Consider the following 20637-nt stretch of genomic DNA (forward strand, 5'->3'; position numbering starts at 1 on the left):
AGGGCCAAGCAAATGGAGTTCTTGTTCTGCTCACTTCTATAATCTCAACAGTTGCTTTTGTATGAGCTAGGGCTACGCGGAGTCTTTTCAAGAAGATGTGCAGTTCTAGTCAGCTACTGATGCTGTGTGTCTAACATGATCAATCAATCACCTACTAACTATACTGATCCACCTATACCATGAGTATCTCTGCATCTATGTAACACTGCAGTTCTTCTGTAGATACATAGAATCACATAATAGTTCGGGTTGGAAGGAACCTTTAAAAGTCATCTAGCCCAACCTCCCTGCAATAACCAGGGACATCTTCAACGAGATCAGGTTACTCAGAGTCCTGTCCAACCTGATCTTGAATGTTTCCAGGGACATCTTGCTGGCAAATGAGTCCTCCTTGGATTGACTAGCATATCCAAGCTTTTCTTTTGCCTTAGCTGATTTCCCAATCTATAGCAGTACTTCTTGCACTGATCCCTGAAGTGCACTGTTACGTGTTTGTACAGTGGGATTTTTAATGTTTATATGTTCCTGAAGACTGGATTAATACACTTGTTTAAGACTGATGCTTGTTGTAAGCTGCATGTGGTTTTCCAGTCTTCAAAGTAAGCAAGCTCAAACTAGTGGCTGCTCACCTGTCTTGTGTTTTTGACTGATTAGATGAAATTATTCTCCAAATTGGCCTCAGAGTAGGTTGCCAAGTGACCTCTTTCCAGCATGACAGCTTCTCTCACAGAAGCTTGACAGAAGCTGCTTCTGCATGGCAGCTTCTCTTGCAGAATAATTCACTTTCTGTTCTTATAGGCGGCTACTCTTGAGTTGTAAGCAATTTCTGAAACCCATGAGCATTATCACATCTTCTCACTTTCCTGCTCAACAATACCCTTAGTGTTGTTAATTTTGATGACCAACATACATCTCATAGCTGCAAAGAGAAAAGGAGAGAAGTTAGACCTGTGTCTAATTTCCTTTGCAATATCTGGGTTAGCTTGATTGATGACAACTTTCTCCTTGCATCTCGGAGTTCAGAAAACAAACTTCCTTTCCTCAGTCCTCTCTTGTCATGGTTCTGAAGCTATATTTACTCTTAATATCCTTTTAGGGGCTACTGTCTTCATATGAGTCTTACACTTCTTTATTGGTCTGTATCTAGCACAGAAAAAATTCCTATCTTCAAACCTGGCTTTCTGCTGAGCATAAAATAGGGTTTTTTCCTTCCTGTGCATCTCTAAAACATCTGCTACAAAGGTATAGATGTATCTTTTTTGTGTTCTGACTTGAACAAAGCGATTATCTGAGAGCTTTAATTTCCCCTGTCCCAAGTTTGACTTGTAGTAGGACTGTTCCATAGCAATTTCAAGTTGCTTGACCTGAACACAAGGATTTTTTTTTTTTTACTTTATAGCTTTATCTATTGAAAGATGTAAATTCAGGTTAACTTGTAAGAATAAGATCTTGTGGAAGAACTCTAATGTGATGTTTTGCTTATTCAGTATCCTGGCAGCTCTGCTGGAATATGCAACTGCCTAAAAAACCCCCCAAAACCAACAATTGCAGGCATTTGGAGAATGTACCTACCAGTTGGAAGTGAACTCAGTTCACACAGTAACTTTTCTATTTTATATTGTCTCTAGCCTACAAGGAAAACAGTACCTTCCCTGGGATTGCATGCAGCGCTGCTCGTGTGTCTTACTGCGCAAGCTGCTGACTGAAGGGGCTTGATCGGACTGAGTAGCAGTCACTCAATTACTGAAATGCTAGTGCAGACATCTAACTGTACAAATTTCGTGGCTGTTTTTCATGTTGCACAGTGGCAAGCATTTCATCCTATTAGTGCAAAAGGCCTGTTGCAGGGTTCCTAATGCCTGGAATGATGGAGATGGAGAGATAGCTCTTGCTTCCAGCATCACAAGCACTTCCTGATGATACTCTGACAGTTGCGTACATGTCTTCTCTCATGTATTGTGTGTGTTGTAGCTAGCAACCACGTTCTGTCACTGGAACTTGTCACAGCCTCCCAGACGGAAGCACCGAATGTTAGTATTCTAGTCTAAAAAGATTTTTAACTCATTATGCTTAGCCCTCCTGTTAGCAGAACTGACACCATTCCCTTTTTAGGTAACTCTTTGCCCTCTAACCAGATTAGATACAACTAGAGCAGAAGGCCAGTGCTAGTGGAGTCCTAGGCTAAAATATATGGTACTTTACTCTGCTTCTTTTTCCTACTTGTGACTTGCATTCTTGTGGAAATCTTGTACTTTTTACTATCACATAAAAAAAACAACCCTGTTTTAGTAAACAGCCTCTACAGGAGTTCTGGTTGCACTCAAACCCCAAGGAACCCCCTTGGGAAAGCTGAGGAAAGGCATCCTCTTCCTGTCTGGTTTATAACTGCGTATTAAAATTGACAAGATGGTTTATGTTTCCATGATCAAAGATAATCGAATATCAGACTTAACCTGTACTTGCTGAAAGCTGTAAGTTCCTGAAAGATGCATGTTAGTAACATCAATGGTACTGTTGATAGAACTCGAAAACAACTTGAAGTAAAACAGATCTAAAATTTTAAAAATGACTAAATATGTATTAATTAGCAATATTTTTTTTTGAAAATAGCAGCTTCATTTCTTGATGCAACTTGCTTTACTTCTAAGATGTAGAGTAGATGTCATTGGGGAAGGAATACTGTGCCATGTTTGCTTCTCCTCTTAGCAAATGAAAGAGCCGTTATGTCTCCAGTATGTGAAGCAACTCTTGCATAGCTCTTGAGAGAAGGGAAAGGTGTTTTACAACTGCAGTGTTATCTTCAAGGCTGTTGCTATTGTGAACCCCGATACTTGCATACAGATGATCTAAGGAGGTCTTACTTTGCAGAACATATATGTACAAAGAAGAAGCATGTTTGAAATTACTCTGGATAATAAAAAGTTAGAAAATAAAAGCTTCACTGTGGATTATTCCAGAACTTCCTGTCTTCAGACTTCAGTATGTCTGAATGTTTGCATACAATCACTGTTGAACACTGTAGAAGTTTAAGTTCTAAAAATAAAACCTTAATGATGTTCAAGTTTTCACGTGAACTGGTTATAACTCAGGGTTAAGGCATCCCAGTCCTGGTGGGAACAAAGCTTTCCTGGAGGACTTGGTAGCTGGGCTCATGCCCTGCTTCTCCTGTGAGAGCATGTTGTGCTCTGTCTGTTTGAACTCTTACTTTATGTGCTTTTAGGTTCACTTTCAAGTGCATTTTTGTTGAACAGTGAAGGCAGCTAATGAAATAGTGGAAGAAAGAATATTTCAGGTAAAACCAACTCACTTAGCCAAGCTTTGAAGTCACTTTTATATATATTAACTTGTTGACAGTTCTCAACTGCGGAATGTCTCATTTGGTACTTGGTTTGTGAAGGATAGTCCTGTGAAAAGGATGTTATCTCAAGAAAGTGATGGTGAGTCACTGAAGTGGCTTGTTAAGAGCAAACTTTGTATTTCAGTGCAGGCAAAAGTCAAACTTGCCACCTCTCTAAATATGGGTCTGAACTTCTCAGATGTTCTTACTTCTTTCTTTGAAGCTAAGCTTGTAACAATAACACCACGTGTTCTGTAAATGACAAAGTTTGAAGGCTTTTGGTGAGGCTCTTTTTTCACTCTGAGGAAAGCTGTCTTTCAAATGTCTCTTAATTGCAAACTGCCACTTAGTATAGTTGGGGGGACACAAGGAACTCTGTGTGGCTACTTAAACTTTAACTTGTGACTGTCTAAGCTTGGAATCACAGAGTAGTTGAGGTTAGAAAGGACCTCTGGAGACCATAGCCCAACTCTGGTCAAGTGGGGTCAGCTTCTTTAGCTTGATGTCCTTTCTTCTACTAGGTCGTAGTCCTGCAAACGGTGTGCAGAATTGGGAGGATAGTTCTTGGCTGTGACCCTTAGTGTTGCTTTAAGTTCCAAACTTGATGTGATGAAGCTTGTCTGGTGAACTTCTCCATTACAAACCTGCTGTTTCTCATAGCTTGTGGCTCTGCTGTCTTGGTGAGGTGCTTAATTGCTCTATTATCACTTGTTATTAAAAATGGAACACATGTTAGAGCAATCGGGCATCTCACCAAGGTAGAAGTAGTAACTGGCTGGCTAATCCACTTAAGAGAAGTGATACAATTTCAGTAAGAGTTCTCTTGTGACTTATGACAGTTGGCAAGCATCCCAAGTGACTCATCTTTAAAAACACTACAGAATTCACATCACTTTATTTACTCAGTCATAGAGAAGCTGTGATTATTATTGAGCAGACATTAAGGAGACATATATATACATGGAAAATGTCATCTTTGCAGGCCTATTGAAGTAATAGTATTAAATTATAATTTGTTGCTTTTCAAGTGGTGATAAATGCAATGTGACTTTGTCAGGGCATCAAGCCTAGTTTCTCTTAATGATGAGAGAAAGCTATAAAATCTCTTTATTTTTGTTGAGCTTTAATTCCATCTTTATTTAGAAAATAAACTTGTTAAATAATGTGAAGTAAGAGCCTTGAAGAAATGAATGGGCTTTATAAAAGGGAGTTTATAACTCAAGTCTTACTCATGGAACTTGTAAAGCACAGTGGGAAACAGCATTAGACTCCTGCAGTAAGTGTCTCATGCCTCAGAGTTGAAGCCAGATGTATTGGGCACTGTTTAAATTCCGTAAGGATCAAAGTTCCATAAAAACAGGTAGTAGTCATAGTATTTTGCTCTAATAGTCATGCTGCTCTACTAGCTCTTTAGTACTCTCATGGAATACCTATGAGTATCCCCTGAGTGTTTCTCTTTTGTCAGCTGCTTTTGTTTACTTTTTGATGTTTTTTGCTTTAATCAAGAAGATTGAGACTTTTCGAGGTTTCTTTCCTGAAGATGAGTGGGAATAATCACTTAATGACATATTTTGATTCTGTTCCTTACAACTTTTGGCCAGTACAAAAATTTTGTTTTCTCTTCTCTCTGAAGTACAAGTTACCAAGCTGAGAGCAGAGTAAGTGGTGACACTGGCAATGGATTTTCATGATTTGGGGAAGCGGGGGAGGGAGAGGGGAATACTGGAAAGCAGGCCAGGAAGACCAACAGCAAAGCTCAGGAGATATAAGCTGTGCCAACTGACACGTTCAGTAAGTGAAGAAAGCTGCCCTGTTAGCACACCAAAATCATGCGAGGTTATTCTTGTAGAATCAGCTTCCTCTTATCAAACTGTCTTGGCTTCTAAACATTACACTTAAAATGAATTTACATTTATCTATATACAGAATGTAAGTGTGAAATTATATAGACTTAAGATCAATGTAGTTAGAAGATTCAACATCTGATGTAGCTAAACATACAAAGTGAATGGGCTATGAGGTACAATGGTCTATCATTAATGTGCTCCTTGAGGCATGAACAGTTTTATCCAAAATAAATCATGTAGCAGCATTGCGAGTCTTTGGGCAAATGACAGAAGGTGCAGGTCTTGTGGGAGAGAAACCTTCCAAGAGTGAAAAGTTGGTCTGCCCTAAAGTCAGTCTGATTACTTTGGATACAGGGAAGCAAATACTGCTGAGTAAGAGCTGGTCAGACTTCAGTTTTAGGTTCCAGTGGTGGTGGTCAGATCTGTGCTGCCTTTTTCCATAGCCTTTCTCAAACATGGAGCGAGGTGAGGTTGCTTTCACATGGCTGAAGTGATGGTCTGTGTGTGGTCAGGTTTCCTGGAGGGGGATGTCTTTTGAAGGTGATGTAGACTGAGACCTCTGCTCATGAGAAGCCTCTCAGAAGCTGAGGGCTCCTTAACCTTTCTAAATGTGGGGAAGGAGAGCATCTACAGCCAGTAGCATAGGTCACGGTCTGCAGGCTTCTGGGTGTGATCTGCTTAGTAACAGGGGAAGGAGGTGGAAGGCATTTCTGATGGCAGGATTACTGGATAATCTTCCAAAATGAGGCTTATTCCACTAAGAATTGAAGCAGCTGACTTGAGCCACTTTCAAAAATGAAAACTATCTTAGTACAGCTGTTTCTACACACTCACAAGTCTGCTTTTGAAAATATTTCAGTGCATCTGAAGAATAAGGCAAATACTATTGTCCTTGGGGCACTGATCTTTGAGAGAGCTGTCAAGAGCATAGTGCATTAAGTAGACCTAAATACCTCTCAAATTTATCAGCTGTATTAACTCAGTTAATCCTCAAAGTTGTGGGACAGCTTCATGATACTTGGCAGTGAAGAGAGCTAATAACCAGGAGGATTTCAAGCATCAGAGGGAGTCATGAAAACACAAAATAAATAAGGTCCTGGAAAAAAACCCACAATTTTTTGCAGCATGGTTGTTGTAGAATAATTGTACTTCTCCTCTGGACCTTGACTAGGAAAACAGATGAAAGCTGCTTCCTTGCGCTTAATGCTCTTAAGAATACTGTTGTTTGATCTCCTTTGCAGTTACACAACATGAAATCAATGGGAAGGAACAGCAAGTGTCCGGTAGTGCTCTTAGCTGTTTTTCTGAAGGGGAAAATATCTACTCAGCAAGGTTGAGCAGTCCTCTGTGTTGTGGCAAGCTTCTTCGGGTCGAGCAGCCTAATATCGTATTATTATAGCATAATGTGTAGTCTTTACTTCCTAAATTTTCCTGTCCTTTTTCACAAAGTAAATACTAGCAAGTTATTTTTGCTGTCTGAATTAGTGTCAACTGAAAGGGAAGAAAATCAATTACATAGCCTCAAGCTTGGAGTTCATCTTAATGTCTCCAAAGTATGAATTCACCACGTGCCACACTTGCCTGAGGCAAGAGACAGTGCTGTTGAAAGCGTATTAGTTTGCTAATTACATTAACTTTATTGGCCAGCTACTCACATTGTAAAGTTTTTTTTTGATACTGGGCTATATTGTAAAAATGAATGGGTGATGTTGCCCTCCAGTGGCTAACGCCTAAAGGATACAGAGCCTGTTTGCACTAGCAGTAGAGAATCAATGATTTGGAAAGTCTGGGATGCAAGAGTAGGATGTTAGCTTAGGCCTATAGTCTTTTTTTTAAAAAAAAAAAACAAGTACTTGTAATGTGTGAGAACTTAAGTGTTCAGTATATTAAGGCTGTATTGGGAAAGAAGCTTTTCTCTCAAGCTGTAGTTGAGAAGGACATAATTTCAGGGGGCTCTTATCAATTTGCTGAGTCCTTTTTCGCCACTGTCTGATCACATCAGTTCGTTGCGGTGTGATCTTAGCTGTATACAGAAATCAGAAACAGCTGCTGGGTTTGGCTTTACGCTAGCTGCTTCTCTACGTTATCTTTGAATGGACTTTTCAACTAACCTGAAAATAAGACACCTTGTTTCCTAAGAATCTAGTGAAAGTGTTGATCTTGTCTAGAGCCACCCGTGGTAGCTTGCAAATCCATGGGTTATTTCATAAAATGATATTCTTATATAATGTATTTACAGCTCAAGTAATGTCAAGTATCTCCATGGCTCAGAACAGAAGGGGAAATCAATAAACCTGTCTCCATTGGTAACGTTTTGAGGCTTGACAAAGGGAATGCCTAGATCTTTTTCCTTATGTTTTGGCTTTCTCCTAATGTAAAGCTAAACAGTGCTTCAAAGGACTTGTTTTCATACCCAGCCGGTCTGGAGTGACTTTTAGTCAAAGACTTGAAGCTGTATGTGTAAAGAAACGAAATTTTGCCCTTTTCAGTCTAAAACCGAGACTTATGTGTGACCACAAGCTCCTTTCAGGCAGCCGCAGGGGCTGCTCGGTGGGTAGTGCCAGAGGCAGGAGGCACCTTGCTGAGCAGACACGCATGTAGCCTGCCAGGCCCGGGGGGGCCCGGGCGAGCTCCGGCAGGGCTGCGTTCCGCCCTGCGTGTGGATTTAGCCTCGGACGTACGGGACGCGGTGGCACCGAGGAACTGGACGGACCCGGCGCCCCGCGGCGGTGCGGTGGGTGCTGGAGCCCGCTCTCCAGCACCGGAGCCCGCAGAGCTCGGGGGCACCGGCCGCCGGCCCCTCGGCTCCCGCTGGCCGGTTGCTGGCGGCGGAGCTGTTCTGCGCCGGTACCGGCCGACCCGGCACAAGCGGCGCTGCCGGGTCTGCGCCCCTCCCCGCGGCCGTGGGGCGGGGCGGTGGGCGCGGGCCTCGGCGCTCTCCCCGCTGCCAGCTGGCTCCGAGCGAGCTCCGCCACCCCCTCCCCGGCCGTCCATTATTTATCAGCCTCCGCCGTGGCAAACACCGGGGGGGACGTGCTCGCAGCCGCCGCTCGCTGCCCGCCCCCGGCCCTTCCTCGCGGCGCGGCCCCGCCGGCAGCTGCCGCGGCCCCGGGCGCTGCCAGCCCGGCTCCGGCGGGTGTAGCCCCGCACTGACTGCCTCCCCTCTGCGCTCTTCCTGCAGGACCCGTCTGTTCCCCCTCGGGCTATAAGAAGGCGGATGATGAGATGTCCGGAGCCACGTCCTCGGCGGATCTGGACGAGGCACCAGCCCGCACCATTTACTTGAACCAGCCCCAGCAGAGCAAGTTCCGCGACAACTGGGTCAGGTATGGAGCAATCTCCGCTTCTCACCTTGCAGGCGGCAGCCTGTGCACCCCGCAGCTGTGGGCAGGGAGGGCTCTGGTCCTTCTCCCTGCCCAGACCTCATTTCCATACCATAAGTTCTGCCTCTTCGACAGCCACAGCGGGGTTCGTTGGCCGGAGTGGATGCTAGGGTCTGGGTACAGGGAAGAGGCAGCAAGGAGGGATCCAGCAGCAGCAGGAGGTGAGCTGCTTCTCTCAACAGTAGTGAGAGCAGGGAGGCCATAGAGCTGCATGGGGGAGACACATGAAAAGGTCTTCACTTGCTGTTCTAGTAGAGCCACTAAATTTTGGAATAACAGGATCTGGTACTCTTGGACACAGGGGTTAACCCATGAAAAGCTGTTGTGAGATTTGGATAGAATTAGCGATGTAAAATCCATGGAGTGTTCTCTTGAAAAGTAGCAGCATCCAGTTGTAAGAATAACTAGACTAAGTTTAAAAAAAAGTATAGAATAGGAAGGAAGAAAAGAAAAAGTAAATCTAACAGGACAGGAACAGCTACAGAGTTTACAAACTCACATCTTCATGCATACAAGTCTACGGTCCGCTTTAATTGAAAATCAAAAGGAATTTTCTTTGGTGTTTGGAGCCTTTCATTATAGGCATATGTGTTTAAGACTTCTCTTGGTATGATTAATGCTGTTATTGCAGTTTAGAAACACAAATAACGTGCACTGAAACGTGAGTATAAGGATGCTTAACAATAGCAAGTTATGGCAGAGCTTGCTGCACTTGCTCTGGGCTAGCTAGGTGAACAGATGGCTCCTGTCACGACTAAGAAGGAGTGTTGTTTAGCAGGCTTCTGTTTGTTAATGCAGATGTTTGGGTTATTGTTCAAAGAATGGTTTATGCAATGAGTGCCTTTATGAAGAGAGAGGAACTTTATATCCTGCTGAAATGGTGATTGCCATTAGCTGGTTTATTTTGTGTATCATCAAGGGCAATTCTAAGAATATCTTCTGGAAGGATGCTGGTGTTCTGTGTAGTGCAGCAGCTTATTTATACAGGATGCTTTCCTCAACTTTCATTTATTATATCCTTGTCTGGGAAAGTCTATGGGTTAGGAGTGGTTAAAATAATGGATTTCCTTAGTGTCTTGCGTTTTGTACGTGGGCAGCAACATGGGATGTTTCTCACTTTATTTTTCCTTGCCTATTTATGAGCTGGTTTCAGCTGTTTTCTGTGGATAGACTACTTGTGCTTTTCCTGCTTTACATAAAGAAAAGCAGGGAATGGAGGGTTGGCAGAATCTGTTTCAGGTTTTCCTGAAGGGATTCTGTTCTGATCTGGCTTAATTTTATGAAAAAGCAGTGTGTGTCTACCACCAAGAACTTTTTCCTCTTAGCCCTTTTACCAACACCTGAGCAAGCTGTTGTGTCCATCTTGCTGTCTGGAAGCCATTTCCTGGTAGCTGTAAAAGTTTTTGAGAAGCTTTCTTTGTAGCTTTGCCTCCTCACAAGGGCAGCTCGAGTCACAATGTTGGTGTGTGAGGGGTAGGACAAAATGCAGGTAGTGTGGTGGGAAAGTAGAGGTGTTTGCATTACCTGATTAGGAATCTTAGCTCCTTAGTGTCATCTACAAATTAAGTTCACTTTATAGTAATTCACTTTATAATAACTTGCTCCTGCTCAGTGAGAAAGCTTTGACCTCTTTGACTTTTAAGAGTGACAGGCTTTGGCTGTGTTCTCTCCATTCTCTGGATTAGCTCGGCCCAGTGGGAATAAAGGCAAAAGTGACTTGAGCTTGTAATATCTGAGTAAGAGTGGCTTGTGTGCAGTATGAGTGGTGGTTTATTTACTCACTTGCTTATGTATATTGGAGTTTATCTTGAGGAACTACAGTTCTGTATTGTCCTTGGGCTTTCTTACTGTATCCAGATTCTGGATTTCTCAGTGCCATTAGATTGAAGACTTTTTGTCCCCATAGGAAGCTTGTCTCTGTAGGAAGCATCAGCATACCCCAGCACTAGGCTCTGTGTAAGTGGATAAGCACCTGTACATAAGGGCTTATGGAAAATTAAATTGAAGGAGATAATACAACAGTTTGTTGTAAATCATGTGACTTCTGTCACTTTTTTTTTGGTAGTCATTAAGGATTCTCTGAACAACAGAGGGAATTTGTGGATAGTTGTAGGAAGTTTTCCAAATTAAGGGATGGTGTGGAATAGCTTGCTCAAAATGAAGCAAAATACAGCGAGGAATGGAGGTGTAGAGGGTGTGGGAAGGTAGGCTGGTGATAAGGCTTTTTGCTTAAGATGTTCTAAGCATCTTGAGTTCTTTAACTTTTTTGGGGAGGAGAGATACTGTTAAAAGTGAATTCCTATATTTGTAGGAGCAAAAGGAAAAGGTGATAAGTAACAATGTGTTTTAATTTTGGGCAAGTTAAGCAAAATTGATAATTCCCTAACACTACTTCTAAACAGTATATAGTGCTACTGCAAAAGCTAAGTGAATGACAAGATAGAGTGAGGTACTGATGCTTCCAAAAGTCTTAAAGTGTGAGCGTGGAGATGTAGAAGGAAGAACTGTTCTCTTTTTTATTTTTTTCTTTCCCTAGGCTTTCTGATATAAATAAGTGAGATTATGAGAACTTGCAGAGCAATGGCTAAGGTGTGGGGTTTTTTTTTGTGCTCTTCAAACTTTGTCACAAACTATTTCAAAATCTAGTGCTGTAGAACTTTGAGTTGTAGGCTGGGTTTAGCTTGGTCGTTTACATGTGCATATATGTGACTGTCATGGTTCTTTATTGCACTGCTGCAGCAGTGATTCCTTCTGTAGGATCATGTCTCTTCTACCTGTGTTAGAAGCTGCTTCTATCCCTACTGTGTTCAGTTTGAAAAAACTTTGTGTATGTGTTAAGTCTTTGGGCCTTTTACTAAAGTATAAATGATGTTCCATTTTCAGCTGAAGCATTTTAGAAGCTTTGAAATATGTAAAAATGGAACAAATAAAATTACTTTGTCCAGCACATCTGTAGTTGTGATCTTAAATATGTTTGCTTTCATGAAAGCTAACTAGTACCTGTTTCGATTTGTTCAATACACATAACTTAAGTATGTATCTGTTTAATTAGGAGCACTTCTGTACTTTAAGTTCAGTGAAAAATGAAACATACATGTTCTGAACACTGCCAGCTACTTTGTACACAGCTCTAGGCTATTTAAAGGCAATAATATGTAATCTTCTAGTCCTGGGCATTCTGCATTTGGGGATTGAAGTCTGCGAACAGCCTTAGTAAACCAAAGACGTTGCTGACTACAGACAGCGGAAGGTGGTAGTCAGGCCTCTGCAGAGACCTCAGCCAGCAGTACTTTTCCCTTGCTTCCAGTGTGCTGTGGGAAAAGGCCTTTTTTTGTACTTGTATTAGCTTTTCCTTCTAATTCAGGTGTGAGACAGAAAATGGTAGAGGATCATTAATGTTTCCAACCTCTAACTCTTCCGCTGCTGGCTGGATTGAGTGTGAGTGATTACGATAGTTCATACACTCATTACGTAGCAGATCAGCACAGTGAGAAAATAGCTGTTGAGCAGAAGTGCCAGCTTGGCTGGCGGTTTTGACTTGAAATGTTTTTTTTTGCTATGGGAATTTGCTTAAACCATAACTTTTTATTACTAAGTTTGACTTACAGTGTGTTTATCTGAATGGTGAGGGAGGTGACTCAAAAGTCATTATCTTATAGTTCGAAAACAAACTTGCCTATTGCTTTGTAAAAACACAAGGATACAGATGAGGTGTGATGATGGTGGCTTGAATGCTGTGTCAATACTGCTGACATCACCAAACTAACAGCATGAATACTTTTCCTAACACACACTTGGTGGTGTGTGGAAGACTAGTTTATTTTACTTAAAGTGAGAACATCCTACAGATCTGGCTTTCATGTAAATACAATTCCTTGGTGCTTCTTATTAATACAGAAATCAACTTTGATGTCAGTGGCTTATACTGAATGTATAACAGTACTGTAGTGAAACTTTTTTCCAGTGCATGCAGTAAATGTTGCCAGTTAAGTGATTGTCATGGTTTAAGCAGGCTGGCAACTAAAAGCCACGCAGCCGCTTGTGAACCCTCCCCAACCCTCAGGAGATGGGGAAGAGAAATAAAGGGGAAAAGGCAAAGATACCCATGGGTTGAGATAAGAACAATTTAATACTACTACTTCTAATATATAAATATATATGTATAACGAAAACAATATATACAGACACATGGTGCACAGTGTAGTTGCTCACCATCTGTTGACCAAGGCCTGTCCTGGACTAATCATCCTGAAACAGGTAAGTCCTGACACCACAATCTTGGACGAGCGAGAGGCTTGAAAAGAGAGGGAGAGCACTCTCAGAGTGAGAGCCCCCGTAAGAGCAAAAAGCCCTCCTTTCTAGTCAACCCTCATTTTATACTGGGCATGATGCAGAGTACTTAATTGGCCATTTGACCCTCAATCCTAAGTCTAAGTTCAGATTGCAAGGGGAGTTGTGGGCCTTTTGTCCCAGCCAAGTTCCCCCCCAGCCTGTTGTGCTCCTGCACACTGGCAAGAACACGGCAAGCTGAAAAGTCTTAGAGATCTTAGTGCTGACCGTAAACATCAGTGCACTATCAATGTTCTTCTCATAAGGAGTCCCAGACTTAAAACTAGAACACAGAGCTCTTCTACGTGCTAAAATAAACCCTAACTCTGTCCCAGCTGAAACCAGGACAGTGATTTGAGCCTCTCACTTGCTGTGTATGTACTAATGTTGATGCAAAAGTAGCTAGAACTTCTGGTTTCTTGATCCAGGAAGTACAAAAGCACTGAAATAACTTTAAGTTTGCAATTGTCTCTGCATTTTGTAAGTACGTTGTATTCACCATTGTAACCATTGCTCTGTGTAATATTCTTACATGCAAGGCCTGATGATACATCCTGGTGCAAGTCTCATTTACATCTGAATTGGGACTCCAGTTTCAGCCTAGGTATGTGGCTTGAGCGGGAGATCAGGGGCAGAAGCAGCAGTCAAGAAGGGCAAAGTTCTACTCGTATACTTTTAATGGATCTTGAATCCAGCAGTCTTGCTGGAAGCTTCTCATCAGGGCAGAATTTAGTGACTTGATCTATTAGGCAGGTCTCAAAAGATGCATTCTGATACCCAGAAAATTCTCCGTTCAGACACTTATCTTCTATACAGGCAAAAGTTAAATTCTACTAGAAATGCAAGAAGCATTCAGTTTTCACTTTTAAGCTGTACAAGGTCTGAAAGCTCGAGCAAACTGGTGGGAAGGAATTTCTCATTTCATAGGGTAGAAGCAGTACCACTGGGAATTTAGCACTGAATGCTGTAACAGGGCTTCCAGTAGCACCACGAGTCCTGTGTTAAACAGGGTGGTGTTTATCTGAAGTCCTGGACTGTCCCATCAGTGTCTGCAGGAGGCTTGCTGGTGATGAAAGTTGTAGGTGCAGTCTGGATTTTTCTTTAATTTCAGCTGCGTGTTGCAAATGAAAGCAAAGTGGTTTGCTTCCTTGGCTTGGAAATAGGTACTGTGGAAGCTGCTTGTGACTTAGAGCAGTTGGTGCTTTTTGAATGTGTGGGGAGGTGAATGTAAGCACTGATGCTTAGTGAGTCCTTGCTGCTGAAATAGGAGTTGCTAGTATCAATAGCCAATTAGTATTGACCCTTGTAACATGAATATCTTCAGTAGTTTTCACTATGGTCTGCAGCTGGAAATGTGAATAGTAGTCTCCTCTGTGCAAGTGCATTTATCTGCACTTACGCTGTAGACCAGCGTTCCTCTTGCACCAAAATGTGCCTTTACTCCTTAGGTAAAGCTACCCCTAGTTGTGTTCAGCTCTACTCTAGGTTGAGTTTGGGCATGGTGGCCATTTGTACTAGTGTTTGCGTTGCATTTGGAAATCTCTTCTGTTGTCATGTGAACAGATTGCTTGCCTGATTACAGAAAAGCATTTTACAATTCTTCAAAGAAGGGATGTATTATATTCTGAATGGCACAAGTATAATCAGGTGTTAAACTAATCCTCTGCTAACTCTTTTCAGTTGTAGGTAGATGCTGTTCTCAACTGAAAAGAAATATTTGATGTTACATACTTCTCGCAAATGGGCAAATACTTAATTTTCCTGCAGTGCAGCTGTTGCTGATGCTGTAATTTATCACAGTGAAAGAGGCTTGGATACAGCTATATAAAAGGATTGTTCTAGCCATTAAAACTCACTAAGTAACTGGTATTGTATGCCTGGTGTTGATGTTGTTTTTCCGGATTATGCCAGTGTATTTGAGGTTACTGTGTCTTTGGTTGTAGTGGGCTACTTCTAGGGCCAGAGCCTCTGAGCAGTTAAACTGTTGAATTTTGCCTAGATGAAATGTCTGGATAAAAAAAAAATCCACATGTGTGAGTTCTAGTGCCCTTCCACCTGCTATATGCTGAACTCTCTGGCATCCTGAAATTGTTTTTGATTTTGGGTTTTTTTTTTTTGGTTTGCAGGTGGTTGGTGGGTTTTTTGGCATCATGATGGATTTTGTACATCAGTAGTAGCAACACAGCAGGGGAATTAAACTGGGTCTTTTCCTCTTTTTAGATAAAGTCACTATTTAAGTGACTTTCAGGCACTGGAGCCAAAGCTTAAATGCAGTCTGACTTCACACAAACAAAGCTTCTTTCCCACATATTTGTTGAATAAATATTGGCCTATGTTCAGCAGTGTGTGTTCCTTTGTGACTCTGCATTCCTACTTATTCCTCCACTGTTGGTGATCTCTGTCCAGAGAAATATGTAAACAGGAAGAGACTAAATGTTCTTGGTGATGCTTTGCGTAGTTTGAGCGAGGGTGGAGTCAAAGCAGGTGTCTTTCAGGACTTAGAGGTGGCACGTACAGTACATCACACTTTCTGAAGTCTCTTGCTGTTTTAGTTGTGTGTATAGCCTTCTGCTCAGTGCTACAGAACTGTCTGACTGCTGATGGTCTGCAGAAAGGGGTAGACAAGTAAGAAGTTCTCAAGTTGACCGAAGTAGAGATCAAGAACTGTAATAACTACTTTCCATATAGTTTGGTGGACTGTGAAGATTTTTTTTTTAGTTTTGAGAGAAAAGTAAGTATTCATTTCTCCTGCCACCCCCCTGCTTGTCACTAGAACAATCGCTGCTTAAATTGTGGTGACACCTGGAATTAAAGAATGGCTTTAAAACTCGAGTTAGCAATCTGGCTTTTAGGCAGCTAGCTAACTTATGTGACTTGTTTTGATATCTTTTTCAGTCATCTTCATGTCAATGCTGTGTGCTTCCTGTGAAGCCTATTTTGAGTCTGCACAGTAACTAAACGTCCTTTATTAAAAGGTAGTGTTTCTAGGCTAACTGTTCCAGTCAGCTCTATTTTGAGTTGTACTTGCCAGCAGGGCTACTGAAAAGCAAGGGCATATTTCTGTAGTGGTGACCAGACAACATTGGAACATGCTGAAACAATATCATGCCTACAGAGCTTTTGGTGCTGTTTCTAAACAGTCTTTGTCTAATGTTACTGAAAAATGGCCAGGAGTCTGTTCCCCTTTCTGTTAGGGATTGTATCAATAGGGAACAAATGAAAAGGCCTTTTCTGTTTGCATGCTTTAGGAAAAGCCTCCAGAGTACAGGATTTGGAAGCAAAAATGCTATCACTTCTGTTACATGTGACCACGAGGTTTTGTTTTGAGATTTAACTGAGTGTCAGCAGTTATGCTAATGCCTGGTCTGTATTAAGACTGCCATGAGTGTTACTGTAGGAGGCCTTTCTAGTGGAAGTAATACTTGCTTTGATAACATCAGTTACATTAGTCTTTGTAGTCTTTCACTCCCTATCTATGGTAGAAGTCCTGCTGATACTGGGGCAATTTGGCACAAGATACTGTAGGCTAGAAATTCTGAAAAATCCTTGCATGGTTAGAAATTGATCTTGTTGAACTGGAGTAATAAGACTGTCATGCTTCAGTAGACAACAGTTCATAGTGCATTTTCATGTACTTGTGTCTTAACAAAGGTCTATACAAAGACAGCAACCAAAATGAAGCACTTGAAGATGAGCTTGTTGCTAACACAGCTTCTTACGAAGTCTAGATAGCTCAGCCAAGCTGGGGTTGTCAGCGTGGCTGTCTTGCTCCTGAAGTGGAACTTGTGCATTATGGTAAATAACACTACTTGTCAGCAGAAGCAATGGTAATCGATGAATATTACGTTTACTACTCAGCCTTTTTATTAGACTTTCGTGTAGGATGCAACACTAATGATGTGCATTACTATAAAATAATGATGTGATAATGTATTTGAGATGTCTGTGCTAATTTGGATTTCCCCTGTGTAAAACACTCTTAAACCTTAGTGGTTGCGTGTCTAGCTGACAACTTGTCTGCTTCTCATGACATTCTTCTCCCTAAACTAGAGAGGCATAGGTTTGATAGATGGACCACTCGGTGGATAAGGAACTGGCTCAATGGCCGCACTCAGAGAGTAGTGGTCAACGGCTCGATGTCCCAAGTGGAGACCAGTCACGAGTGGTGTCCCTCAGGGGTCCGCGTTGGGCCCGGCCCTCTTTAACATCTTTGTCGGTGACGTGGACAGTGGTATGGAGTGCACCCTCAGCAAGTTCGCCGATGACACCAAGCTGTATGGTGCCATTGACATGCTGGAAGGGAGGGGTGCCATCCAGAGGGACCTTGACAGGCTGGAGAGGTGGGCCCGTGTCAACCTCATGAAGTTCAACCAGGCCAAGTGCAAGGTCCTACACCTGGGTCGTGGTAATCCCAGGCACAAATACAGACTGGGTGGAGAATGGATCGAGAGCAGCCCTGAGGAGAAGGGCTTGGGAGTACTGGTGGACGAGAAGCTCAATATGAGCCGGCAATGTGCTCTTGCGGCCCAGAAGGCCAACCGCATCCTGGGCTGCATCAAGAGGAGCGTGGCCAGCAGGTCGAGGGAGGTGATTCTCCCCCTCTACTCTGCCCTCGTGAGACCTCACTTGGAGTATTGTGTCCAGTTCTGGAGTCCCCAACATAAGAAGGACATGGACCAGTTGGAGAGGGTCCAGAGGAGGGCCACGAAGATAAGAGGGCTGGAGCACCTTTCCTATGAGGACAGGCTGAGAGAGTTGGGACTGTTCAGCCTGGAGAAGAGGAGGCTCCGGGGTGACCTTATAGTGGTCTTCCAGTACCTCAAGGGGGCCTACAGGAAAAATGGGGAGAGGCTGTTCAGGAGGGCCAGTTGTGATAGGACAAGGGGTAATGGTTTTAAAATAGAGGGAGGTAGATTCAGGTTGGATATTAGGAAAAAATTTTTTACCATGAGAGTTGTAGAACACTGGAACAGGTTGCCCAGAGAGGTGGTGGATGCTCCATCCCTGGAGACGTTCAAGGCCAGGTTGGACGAGGCCCTGAGCAACTTGATCTAGTTGGAGATATCCCTGTTCCTTGCAGGAAGGTTGGACTAGATGACCTTTGAAGGTCCCTTCCAGCCCTAACCATTCTATGATTCTATGATTCTTTTTTCTTTTTTTTTAAGTTGGTTATGTATGAGGTCTTGAATTTAACTTGAAATAAGCTGCTCTTCAGAAGAGCTTCAGTGTCTTATTACAGCAGACCCAAACCATTCTGGCCCACAAAAAAAAGTTCTGCTGGAACTTGACCTGCAGGGGAGTTTGTGGGCTGACTTGTTAATGTCCTGACTCTCTTAAACCTGTATGAAAAAAATCTTTCTCTCCAAGCCCCTTTAAGAAAAGAGGGCTCAGAGATACTAAGATGTGATCAATTCCTCCTATTACAAAGGAGAGAAATTTGGAACTGCTGTGTCTTCTGCATACTTCCAAAGTTCAGATGGATTAATAATACATCTGAATACTCCCATTCAGTTTCCCTGTGTGGATAATTTAGGACAACAGATTTATCCCTTTTTTACAGTGTTGCAACAACTTTCATAGAATACCAGATCAGAAGGGACCTCAAGGATCATCTGATCCAGTCTTTCTTGGCAAAACATACAGTCTAGATGAGACAGCCTAGCACCTTGCCGAGCTGAATCTTAAAAGTTCAATGTTGGGGAATCCACTGCTTCCCTGGGAAGAGTATTACAATGGCTGATTGCTTTCTTGGAAAAATTTTCTTCTTGTGTGCAATTGAAATCTCCTCAGGAACAGCTTCAAACCATTACCCCTTGTCTTTTTCCGTGTGACCCCTTGTAAAAAGGGAGTTCCCATCTTCTCTGTAGCCACCCTTTAAATACTGGAACATGGTGATAAGGTCTCTCCTAAGCCTTCTTTTTTCAAGGCTGAAGAAATCCAGTTCTCTCAGCCTTGTCTCGTATGTCAGGCTTCCCAGTCCTTTGATCATCTTTATGACCTTTCTCGAGATTCTCTCCAGCCTGTCCACATCTCTTTTACATAGCAGTAGACCAAAACTGAACGTAGTATTCCAGGTGTTGCCTGATAAGCACTGAGTAAAGTGGGGTAGTGACTTCTTTGTCTCTGCTGGTGATGCCCTTGTTGATGCAACCCAGCATCCTGTTGAATTTCTTTGCCACAGCAGCACACTGTTCACTCATACTGAGCTTTTTGTCCACCAGGACCCCCAGGTCCCTTTCGACAGAGCTGCTCCCCAGCTGGGTAGATCTCAGCCTGTGCTGCATTTTTCTTGGAGAAATCTTTCAGGGTTTGATTTTTTTCAGTGGCTAGGCAGAAGTATGTATATTAAAAGAAGTGTCACGTGCCTGCAAGAGCTTAGCATGCACACACAGTTCCACTGAAGACGGTATTTGAGTCCTTAATTCAACCAGATCATCTTGGGTTGTTTTTTTTTTTCTTCCTTCACTGTTACAGGGCATCTGACCTTTTGTACATGTTAATGGAAACAAAGCCTGCTTGGTGAGAGAAGAGTTCAGGTCCTTAACATGCACTTTTGTTACACAGCCCCTCTGCTGTGGTTCAGGTGTCTGTGCTTGGCTTTCTTAGTAATTGTTCCTGTGAATTGGTGTCTGTTTAAAAGCACTAACCTCAAGCAACTTTCATTCTTCAGCTCTCACATTTGAGATTACTTAAAGTATGTGAACTGAGGAATGGATAGCTGTGGGATAGCTGCCTAGGGACGGGCGGTTTGTTGTACTTACCACCCTGGAAATGAGACCACATGTATCTCAAGGAGGTCCTGTTTTCTTTACCATTATTAGTCTGGAGGTGAAGTTCCTCTGAGTTGTTCATCTCAATTGTCAAGGAAGATGTGGAAGTGCTTAAATAGCTGACTGGGGAAGATGTAGAGCTGTATTGAGTGGAACACTGCTAGCACACATACACTTCTTTAGGAAGTAACCTCTCTGCCTCTGTAACTGGTAGCCTTTGCCTCTTCACGGGTGATTCAATAGAGTAAGACTTGGCTTTTTGAAAAATTTTGGAGAAACAGGGGAAAATGACAACTAAGAGTTGCCATGCAAAAATTCCATGTTAGCAAATGAGGCAACTACACTAGAAAACTACTGTTGAGTTTCTTAGCTTACTGTTTGCTACTTTTCTTGTGAGTATTATCAAAATAACTAATCCTTGGTACTCTTTAGTAGCATGGTCATGAGTTAAGGTATGTAAATGCCACTAACCTTTTTTGAATTATATGGTGGTTGTGTACAGATAAATCTCTGCACTGCTCGAGAAACAGTGGGGCCAGACTCTTTCAGCAGCTATACCGATGGGTATCCAGACTCATTTATTTCACGGAGTTTGGTAGTGTTCCTCTTGACTTACACAGTGGTGTAACTTGAAACATGACTTACCTGAATTAAGTTGCAGATATAGAAAAGACAGATCTCTTCTAATGTTTGCACACCTGTTTAAACATCAAACTTGTGTATTTAAGCAAGGTTTGCATAGCTAATGGCTGTTGCTTTAGGAAATACCAGTTTGTTGTTTGGTTTCCTGCATGTGCTCCCCTTTTCCCCCTGTCACAACCTGTTCTGTGAGCTGCAGACCTGCTGTTCTTGGAGTCAGGTACCAGGTACTTCTCTGAAGATAGGATTGCTCTGATTTGGGCTGGTCAGACGGCTAACCTTCACAGATATTTATCTTTAGTGACCAAAATTGTGCTATAAATGAGAATGAG

General features: G+C 42.5%; 1 protein-coding gene across 3 annotated transcripts in view; it reads left to right on the forward strand.

Annotated features, from left to right (window-relative positions):
- The window catches only part of ATP8A2 (ATPase phospholipid transporting 8A2), a 350180-nt gene that overhangs the window by 38706 nt on the left and 290837 nt on the right, over positions 1 to 20637 (forward strand). For 2 of the 3 annotated variants that reach the window (XM_086613205.1, XM_086613213.1), the window contains exon 2: positions 8366 to 8510. In XM_086613205.1, coding sequence (XP_086469331.1) covers positions 8366 to 8510 — 145 coding nt within the window. Of the gene's footprint in view, positions 1 to 8365; positions 8511 to 20637 lie in introns of those variants that run through there. The other variant, XM_086613221.1, reaches the window with a different exon arrangement.

This window comes from Tauraco erythrolophus, chromosome 1, assembly GCF_009769465.1.
Source record: "Tauraco erythrolophus isolate bTauEry1 chromosome 1, bTauEry1.pri, whole genome shotgun sequence".
NCBI lineage: Eukaryota > Metazoa > Chordata > Aves > Musophagiformes > Musophagidae > Tauraco > Tauraco erythrolophus.